Source organism: Psammomys obesus, unplaced genomic scaffold (assembly GCF_907164565.1).
Source record: "Psammomys obesus unplaced genomic scaffold, mPsaObe1.curated_primary_1811, whole genome shotgun sequence".
NCBI lineage: Eukaryota > Metazoa > Chordata > Mammalia > Rodentia > Muridae > Psammomys > Psammomys obesus.
The window spans coordinates 124632-134661 of NW_026590187.1; the positions used below are offsets into that span (position 1 = coordinate 124632).

The window sequence follows — 10030 nt, forward strand, 5'->3', positions numbered from 1 at the left end:
CCCTCCCTGCCCCCCCCCCCAAGGCCGCCAGCAGCAGGAGCCTCACATTACACATGTAGTTGTGCCAGGACTTGGAGACTTGGGGCAGCTTCTCCTTCTTCTTCCAGTTTGGGGGCGCTCCCTCCCGCACGGGCTCCTGTGGGGACACAGCCTTGGAGCCTCCTAGCACTCGGCCAGCGCTGCAGCTGAGCAGCCCTGAGACCCCCCTTGTCCCCCTTCCCTAGCGGGACGAATCCACTGAGAGGCTCTCCCATGTGCGAACACCTCCGGTGTGATCAGGAGGGCCTGGGTGTGGTCAGAGCCGGGACTGCCGCTCAGTGGGTAGAGCGCTTGCCTGCCCAGCCAGAAGCCCCAGGTTCTGCCACCAGGCGTGTTCTCCTTGAATCCCAGGTCAAGGCAGGACCGAGGGTTCCACTGAGCTGTTCCCCTCATCTAGGGAGCTTTGATAGGGTGCTCTGGGTCTCACGGCTCTTTCCTGGCAGCAGAGGGACCTGAACCTGGCTTCTGTTCAGATGTTTTCTGACGTGGGAGTCTCGTCATTCGGGAAGGCCTTCATACAGCCAAGGTGTTTGTGGTGCTGGGACTCAGGACTCCGTGCAAGCCAAGAGCTTGCTGGGCCACATCGGCAGCCCCGTCTTTTTGTTTGTTGGTTTTTATGTTGTTGTTTGTTTGCTCACTCACAGAGAGTGACTTGTGTAGCTCAGGCTGGCCGGGAGCTCACTACGTTCCCAAGGCTGAGCTTGAACTCCTGACCTTCCTGCCTCTACCTCTCAGACGCCTGGATCACAGATGTGCTTCAACACACCTGGTTCAAGAATTTGGATCCATCAGACACATCACAGTGCTCCTCACACATCTGCCGTCAGCCGTGCCCTGAAGCCTGTCCCCGTCTCTGGGAAGCGAGGGCCAGGATCCGCGATCCTCAGGGGGCCCTGCTCCGTTATCTCAAGGGCCGGAGGACTGGCGGGTAGGAGGGAAAAGCCAGGGCTCTGGGCGGCGAGTCCGGGCACGCCAGGGTCCTACCTTGGCTGCGATCATGTAGGGGGGGATGATGTCGATCGCCATTTCCTGGAAGAGCTCCCGGCACTGCATGGAAATGAAGTCCCCAGCCAGGGGCGACTTGACGATGCCTGAAAGAAGCAGCGAAGTGGGCAGCAGGCCTCGGCGAGGCCCCCGGCCCCCTTGAGGCCCTACCTTGCTGTAGGACGTAGCCGTCGTGCACAGGGATGGCGGTGGTGTGGGTGGCCCCGCTGTCCAGCACCAGGCCTGTGGAGCGTCCGTTTGCAAAGCTGGGCGGGATGGGTCAGTCAAAGAAACAGCAGCAGCCGCCGAGGGAGCCGGGGCCGGGAGCCCCGAGGCCCTCTGCTCTCAGCAAACAGACCTCTTGATGTGTTTTTCCCTTTTTGCATGTGCTCGAGTGCAGAGACCCAAGGTTCGTGTCGGGGGTCGCTCTTCCCCTAGTCACCCAGCGAAGTGCCCCTAACCCAGAGCTCTCCAGCATGGCTCCTGCTGGCCTCCACCTCCCGCCACCAGGCGGGCGTGCGGGCTTCGGAGGCTCCCAAGTGCATTCCTCGAAGCTGGGCCGCCATCGCTTTCACGGCTGAGCTGCCCGTGTGGGCGCTGGGACTCACGCCCAGTTCCAGGAGCAGCAAGCCCCGAAGCCACTGCTCCCGCCCCAACACACACACATATATTTTTCTTACTATGGAGTCCAAGCTAGCCTGGAACTCACTGTGAAGCTCAGGCTGGCCTCAAACTAGCGGCAAGCATCCGGCCTTGGTTTCCCAAGTGCTGGAACCCCAGGCCTGCATTTCCCCACCCAGCTCCTGGCAGCTGGCCCTTGACCGGGGCCCCTGTCACCCCATGGCCGGCACAAACTTCCGGCTAGCACCGCTTCTGAGAAGGGACGACTGCCCGCGGGCGTCTGGGAGGGAGCACTTCCTGTGACGTGTCCCTCCTCCTCACCCTGACCTGCGCCCCAGCCCCGGCCTGCAGCCCGTAGCCCTTCTGCACTGTGAGGGGCAAAGGGTCACACCCGAAACTGCTCTCCCGCTACCCCGGCCCTGGCCAATACGGCACTCGCGCACGCACTCGCGAGCACACGCGCACGTGCATGCGCGCCCTCCGCCCGCCCCGCTGCTCGGTCCTCGGATACGCGGTGAGTACGGCTGTCTTGCACAGGAAGAAGGCGGGAATGTTGTACTGCTCAAACATCAGCTCCGTCAGCTTCTCGCGCTTGGCCCGAGTGTTCCACTGCAAAGAAAGCACAACCAGAGCGTGTGTGTGAGCCTGTGTGTGAGCGTGTCTGTGAGCGTGTGTGTGACCGTGTCTGTGTGAGCCTGTGTGTGAGCGTGTGTGTGTGAGCGTGTGTGTGTGAGCGTGTGTGTGTGAGCCTGTGTGAGCGTGTGTGTATGTGAGCGTGTGTGTGTGAGCGTGGGCACACATGGGCTTGCATAGAAGCACACAGAGCCAGATGTTCCTATACACATTTCACACGTCTGTGTGCGGACAGATACACGGACTCACAGACACAGCGCACAGATACAAACACACGCACTTAATGTTCCATACACGTATGCAAGCATATGTACACACGTACACACACATGACAGACTGGAGACAGAACTATAAGGAACTGTATTTGATTTTGTTTTGCTGTGCTGGGGGGAAAGCCTGGGGCCATTGACCTAAGTCCTCAGCCCTGTTTTGTTTTATTCTTTATTTTGACCCAAACCTGCCTCAAACTGTCGATCTTCCTGCCACAGTCTTTCAAGTGTTGGGGTAACAGGCACACGGCGCCATGCCTGAGCAAGAATGTCATTTCTCATCCAATTGGCGGTGGCGCACACCTTTAATCCCAGCACTTGAGAGGCAGAAGTGGGTGGATCTCTGCGAGTTCGAGGCCAGCCTGGTCTACAGAGTGAGTTCCAGGACAGCCAGGGCTACACAGAGAAACCCTGTCTCAAAAAGCCAAAAGAAAACAATGTAAAATTTCCATGTGTTTACTTGTTTATTTAGTGTGTGTGTCTGTCTCTCTGTCTGTGCAGATGCGCATGGAGGCCAGAAGTTGAGATAAGGTGTCTTCTTAAAGCACTGTGCACCTTAGTTTTCCAGACAAGGTCTCTCTCTGAACAGTCTGGCCAGGTTTGCTAGCCACAGCCCCAGGGAGTCTGCTGGCTGTGTGTCCCATGCTGTGTGCCAAACACTTATTTTACCGAATGAGCCACCTCCCCGGCCGCTGGGGCTTTGGCTTTTGTCTGGAGAAAAATGCAGCCCAGAAAGGCCTTCGCTGAGGGTGTCTTGGACATACACCCTCCCTCCACCGCCTGCGCCCAGGGACACGGCGTGTTCTTGATGTGCTGCCAGGAGCAGAAGCCACAGCTCCCGCAGGCTAGGCAATTTCTCCAACTGAGCCACAGCCCTGCTGCCTCACAGCGGCTGGCATCGCTGGATCTGGGCAGCACCCTTCCCCAGCTCAGTCTGACCTCAGCCTCTCCTGGGCTCCCCGCTCGTCCTCCACCTCCTCCTATCTGGTAAGAACAGGAGGCCGAATACAAACACCGATTTCCCCCTCGGGATCCCGGCAAACACGAGACATTTCTGAAAGACAGAGACCTACAAAAGCCAGCGAGCGTGCAAAGAGACGAGCCACGAGGGAAATGCAAACCCGGCGCCATTGGCCACTGGAGAAGCAAACCAAAAGCACGAGGCTGACACCTGCATAGACAATGCTGACAACTGCAAACCCGGAGAGCAGGGCGCGGGAAGGCGCGGGCAGCCAAGCCTGAGGACCTGAGTTCAAACCCAGGATCTGCGTGGTGGATGGAGAAGACTCCCGCAAGCCGTCCTCTGACCTCCATGTGGCCTCCACGGCATGAGGCTGCCCCCCCCCACTAAACGGATAAACATCCTCCTGGAGGACTGGGGAAGGGCTCAGCCGCTGCAGGATTACTGTCGGTGTCCCAAGACACACAACAGGGACGTCCACAGGACTCGGTGGTTCCACGCCTGGTTCTGCACCCAAAAGAAGTGAAACCGAGGAGCTGGGGAGGTGGCTCATGGGTTAGAGCACTGGCTACTCTTGAGAGAGCCCTGGTCTGTCTCCCTGCTCACAATTATCTGTAGGGACCCTGTGTCCTCCTCAGCACCCACAGGAACCGGACACACTGGCACACCCCCACATGCAGGCTGAAGGCTCGCACACCTGCAGTGAGAGGCAATCCTTTTAAGATCGAAAACCGGTGCACAGGGAATCTTGGTCCGTAAGTGTCGAGAGCAATCCCCTTCCCAGCGGGGGTGGACGCATGACTGAGCGCTGGTGGGGCACAGGAACTGTGCCAAGGGGGACTGTGACTCAGCAGAGGATGGAGGACCCCGCCGGCGTGGAGGACCCGAGCTGGGGGAGCACAGCAGCGGGCAGTGGCCTGGTGGGCAGCGTGCCCAGCACACCAGCATCGTGCCTTCAGTCTCCAGTCCCCAGAGCTGACCCCGAACGTCTTAGCTGAGGGACCGCTTTCTAATGAAACGCCTGAGCAGACATCTGAGTAGGGACGGATGCAGCCGGGGCCGGCGCTGCCTGGGTACCTGTAATCCCAGCACTGAGGAGCTGAGGCAGGAGGATGGCGACTCTGAGCCTAAGCCAGGTTACGTAGCGAGCTCCAGATGACGCGTAAACCATTTAAGTAATAATCCCGGGACAGATGAACAAAGCGTGTCCCTGGGCTGTGGTCCCTCCACTCCCCAGCTGGTTCAGAGAGCGAACCTGCGCGAGCCTGAGCCGCTGGGCCCTCACACAGCCGGCCGCGAGAACGTGCGAGCACTGAGGGACACCACGTGTTTCTGGAGAACTCCGGCCCCGTGCCTGTACTGGCTCCGGAAAGGGCATCGGAAAGATCTCTACAGCAGACATATGTGAACAGCGCTAGCAACGAGGCCGCTGGCTGTCCGGGTTTGGCCCCTAGCACCCACATGACACGTCCACAAGCAGCTGTAACTCGGCTCAGGCGACCTGACAGCTTCTCTCCACGGGAACTTGCACAAAGACACGTTTGCACACATACAACTTTAAAATAATATAATCTTACAAAGAAAAACAAATATTTTAAAAATTGAATAAATTAATTCAAGTAAAATATAATTCAGGGCTCGGTATATGGAAGCACCTGCTGTTCCTGCAGAGGACCTGGGTTCGATTCCTGCACTCTCACGGCAGCTCACAACCACCTGTAACTCCAGTCCCAGGGGATCTGACACCGTGTCTGAACCTCTGAGGGCACCAGGCACATGTATCCATGCGCACACACAGACAAAATACTCATAGACATAAAATAAGTTTTTAACAGTCTAACATTTTCAGTTTAATTAAGAAAATTTCTAAAGATACCAAAGCAGAAACTTCCTTCAAAACCTCGTCCTCAAATACTCCCACAGCAAGAACATGGTCAGCAAGCCGGCACTCCTCACACAGGGCTTCTCATCACTCTTTTACACTTTTACACAAAGCGACCCACTTGTGAAAGCCTTCTAAATGCCTCTAAACTACAATGGATGTTCTAAAAATACAGCAGGAACAACAGTGTGGGAGGAGGAAGAAACCTAACAACAAACAAGGAATATCTTTGGTAAAGGAGTGTGATATTGGACCCATGAAACAAGAACAAGATGCTCAAAAAGAGAACATTCTTGCGTCGGCGATGGCGGTTTCTGCCTAGAATTCTTGAGGCCCTAATTTCAGCTCCCAGCATCCCTCAGGAAAATAAACAGCCTTCAGACGTTCCCAGGCTCCAGTCATTTAAATGAAGAACACAGAGCCAGGAAGTGGTGTGCACACCTGTGATCCCGGCACTCGGGGCAGAGGCAGGCAGAGGTAGTGAGTTCAAGGCCAGCCTGGTCTACAGAGCGAGTTCCAGGTCAGCTAGGGCTACACAGAGAGACCCTGTCTCAAAACAAAACAAAACACCACAACAAAAAAAATGAAACCAAGAAGACAATGACGGAGACGAAAAAAGCTCATGGAGATTAAGAATTCAGGAGCAATTTTACTGATAAACTATAAAGTAAAGGCAGTATCTTGGAAACTAGAGGAAAAGGTGAAGATGGAAAACAGAAGGGAAAAAAATAGGGACCAACTCAGGGGCTGCAAAATATAAGTGATGGATCTCCCAAAACTGGGAAGAGAAGAAATGAGGAGAAATAAATAGCAAAAACATAATTAAGGTTTTTTTTTTCCTCAGTGGGCCAATGGGTGCCACCAAGCTTGATGACATAGTTTGATTCCCAGATGGTGAAAGAGCTGAACCAAGGCCCATAAGCTGTCTTCTGGCGCTCACATGACAGTCACACACACACACAAAGAAATACAGATACACACATAGCTAAAACAAAATGACAGAAATAAAGGTTTTTCCCTTAGCTAAAAGACAAAAGTTTCTAGAACAATTAATGAAATATGCCAACATCAGAATATATCATGTTTTAAAACAGTTAGGATGGAGTGAAAATTCTAAATGCTTTCAGAGAGGGGGAAACAGGAGGATGGTTCTAGATGTCTCAATATCAACACTGGATTTTAATGACAATGGAAGGAACCGCTTTCAAGATCTGGGGAAAAAAAGTTTTCCAACCTAGAGTATAATACCTAGCTAAACTATCAATTCAAAGTCTCAAAAGAAATACTTCTGTGACCTGAGGTGGTTACTGGAGGATTTGCTCTGTGAAAACAAAGGAGTGAATCAAGGAAAGGGTCTAGTACGTGGAACACCTACTCTTCTCGGAAGAAAACAGATTCTCCTAGGTAGTGTTGAAGGCAGATGTTAGCCTAACAGATATTTCCTATATTTAAGCCAAAGTGTACGGTGCCAGTGGGCTCCAAGACAGGCTTCTAATAAGACCAAATTAGTAGATTATATCCTGGAATTGGAGCCTTGGAAAAACATGTAGATACCTGATGGGTAACGGGGTTACGCTGACAAACAGAAAATTAAGGAGAATGAAAACCACAATTCTCAGCTCTCAGGAAGACAAGTATCACATGAGAATGAAAAGGCAACCATGGTTCACTGCCCAGCTCAGCTCATCAGCCTGTAAAATATAAAAGAGCATAAGCTCAGAATTGTTTGTTTTTAATAAAACATGACTGCACGTAAAGTTGGAAAATGAGAAACATGATATTGCCTGTGGGTGAGAAAGAGGTAAATGTTCATCTTTTGTAGTGGAAAATTGCTGGATAATGCATAAAATAAAACAACTCAAGAGCTGACAAGATGGTGCAGCCCTCGGGACCAGCTCGCTGGAAGGAGGAACTGGCCCTTGCAGGCTGTCCTCTGCCTTCTGTATGACACTGGCTTACCTCCCCCAAACACACACACAGCAAAAATAATAAACTGTAAAGTTTGAAATGCACAGAGGTGGCTGTGGTGGTGCACGCCTGTGACCCCAGCTCTCAGGAGGCAGAGGCAGGCGGAGCTCTGTGAGTTCAAGGCCAGCCTGGTCTACACAGCCAGGGCCACACAGAGAAACCCTGTCCAAAACAAATAAACAAGCAAACAAACACACTAAATAAATAATGAGACGGTTGAACAAAACATTTATGGGAAAACAAGCAGCCAACTGAAATGCTGGCACAGATGAGGAAAGGAGAGCTGGGCCGGCCCCGGCTGCTGGGAAGGGGTTTCCTCTCTCTAAGGCCGCGGTTTCTGGGAGCCTACTCACATCCCAGCAGACGGTCTCCACCGCTGCAAGCAGAAGCTGCTCCAAGCGGACTCAATGCTTAGTTCGGGTGGTTTTTTGGGGGGGGTTCTAGACAGGATGTCTCTGTGTAGCCCTGGCTGTACTGGAAATCACTCTGTAGACCAGGCTGGCTGGAGCTCACAGCGGTCCACCTGCCTCTGCCTCCAAGTGCTGGGATTAAAGGCTTTAAACTTTGTAATTATTATGTCTTTAAAGTGCAGAAGCTGGCAGAGAAAAGTGCAGGGTTAGGGAAGGGCGGTGGAGGAGGGGCACGTATGGAATTATCAACAAAGGTGTGCCAGGAAATATACGTGCACGCACACACGCACTGTGTTCTGTTTAGAAACGGAGTCTCTCTGCGCAGTCCTGGCTGTCCTGGCCTCACTATGAGGCTGAGGGGACCTTGACCTGCCTGGCCCTCCTGGGCGCTGGGGTTATAGACTGGACTTCCTGAGGATTGAACCCAGAGCCTTGGCACGCCGGCAAGCTCTCCACCTCGGAGCCAGTGCTGTGCCCAGCACGGGCCCAACACTTGAGCGCGTGTGACAACAGGGGGCGACGGAGAGGGGAGGACGGAGGGTGAGCCAGGGAGGACGAGGGAGGGGGACGGGGCGAGGGGGCAGCAGCGAGGGGCTGAGGCGGTGACGGCGGAGAGGGGTGCCGTCGGGACTCACCGGGGCCTCCGACATGAGCACCGGGTGCAGGTTCGGCTCAGACTTCACGTGTTTGCTGTAGGTGTGGTCCAGGATGGCTCGGAAGCACTCCCAGTCCTCAACTGCGGCCGGGGCAGGCGGGGCAGGCGGGGCAGGCGGGGCAGGCGGGGCAGGCGGGGCGGGGCGGGGCGGGGCGGGGCGGGAGGGAGGGCGGGAGGGAAGGAGGGAAGGAGGGAGGGTGGGAACGAGGGAGGGAGGGAAGGAGGGAGGGCGGGAAGGAAGGAAGGAAGGAGGGAGGGAAGGAAGGAGGGCGAGAGGGAAAGAGGGAGGGTGGGAAGGAGGGAGGGAAGGAAGGAGGGAAGGCGGGAAGGAAGGAGGGTGGGAAGGAAGGAAGGAGGGAGGGCGGGAAGGAAGGAGGGCGGGAAGGAGGGCGGGAAGGAGGGCGGGTTCAGAGCAGGAGTGAGGAGGGTGAGGCGGGGCTCCGGCGGCCCAGTGTCTCCTGAAGCCCGCCCTTCAGTTCCGGAAGACCCGGGGTCTGGGCGAGGGGGGCGCTGAGCAGCAGGTAGCAAGATCTGCGCCCACGCGGTGGGGTGTATGCATGTGTGTGTGTGCATGCGTGTGTGTGTGTGTGTGTGCATGTGTATGCATGTGTGTGTGTGTGCATGTGTGTGTGTATGCATGTGTGTGTGTGTGCATGTGTGTGTGTGTGCATGCGTGTGTGTGCGTGCGTGTGTGTGTGTGCATGCGTGTGTGTGTGCATGCGTGTGTGTGTGCGTGCGTGTGTGTGTGCATGCGTGTGTGTGCATGTGTGTGTGTGTGTGCATGCGTGTGTGTGTGTACATGCGTGTGTGTGCATGCGTGTGCATGTGTGTGTTTGTGCATGCGTGTGTGTGCATGCGTGTGTGTGTATGCATGCGTGTGTGTGCATGTGTGTGTGTGTATGCATGCGTGTATGTGTATGCATGCGTGTGTGTGTGCATGCGTGTATGCATGTGTGTGTGTGTATGCGTGTGTGTGTGTGTGCATGCATGTGTGTGTATGCGTGTGTGTATGCATGTGTGTGTGTGTGCATGTGCGTGTGCTTGTGTTATGCATACGTGCGTCCCCGTCTGTTGGGGGCAGAGGCGGCCCTTACTCATGCCGTTCTTGAGGGGCGACATGACCTCCGCGCCGTCGCGGGGCACGTGCAGGGCGTTGGTGTCGATGTGGAAGGTCTTCCCCTTCTTCTCCTTCTCCCCGTCCAGCTCCGGCCCGGCCCCGTCCTCCGCGGCCAGCAGCCCCACGGTCGTGGGGAAGTCGGCCTGCCCGAGAGCGGGGCCGGTCAGCCTGCGCTGGCGGCCCCCGGGCTCCCGCGCGCGGCTGCGCCCCTCCCCCGCCTCACCTTGGGGCAGTCCTCCCCGGCGTAGCCCGCGCGGACGGAGAAGGAGCCGATGTCGAAGACGAGCGCGCCCACCTCATCTGTGCGGGGAGACAGGCGCGTGAGGCCCGGCCGGCGCGGGCGCGGGGCGCCCGGGGCGGGGAGCACAAGTAGCGGGAGACCCGAACCTCAGGCTGGACCTGGCGCCGGACGAGGAGGCCGGGCGCGGCGCGGGGGGCGGGGCGCCGGGCAGCCGCGAGCCCGCCGCCCCCGGCCGCTCACCTCCGCCGTA

General features: G+C 56.1%; 1 protein-coding gene across 1 annotated transcript in view; it reads right to left on the reverse strand.

Moving 5' to 3' along the window:
* Window positions 1-10030, reverse strand: part of Actl6b (actin like 6B) — a gene marked incomplete at its 5' end in the record, with an annotated part of 15091 nt that extends 5061 nt beyond the window's left edge. Inside the window, 8 exons of the mRNA XM_055606670.1 lie at window positions 47-136; window positions 1024-1130; window positions 1195-1289; window positions 2156-2253; window positions 8403-8503; window positions 9517-9682; window positions 9763-9839; window positions 10021-10030. Coding sequence (XP_055462645.1) covers window positions 47-136; window positions 1024-1130; window positions 1195-1289; window positions 2156-2253; window positions 8403-8503; window positions 9517-9682; window positions 9763-9839; window positions 10021-10030 — 744 coding nt within the window. The remainder of the gene's footprint in view (window positions 1-46; window positions 137-1023; window positions 1131-1194; window positions 1290-2155; window positions 2254-8402; window positions 8504-9516; window positions 9683-9762; window positions 9840-10020) is intronic.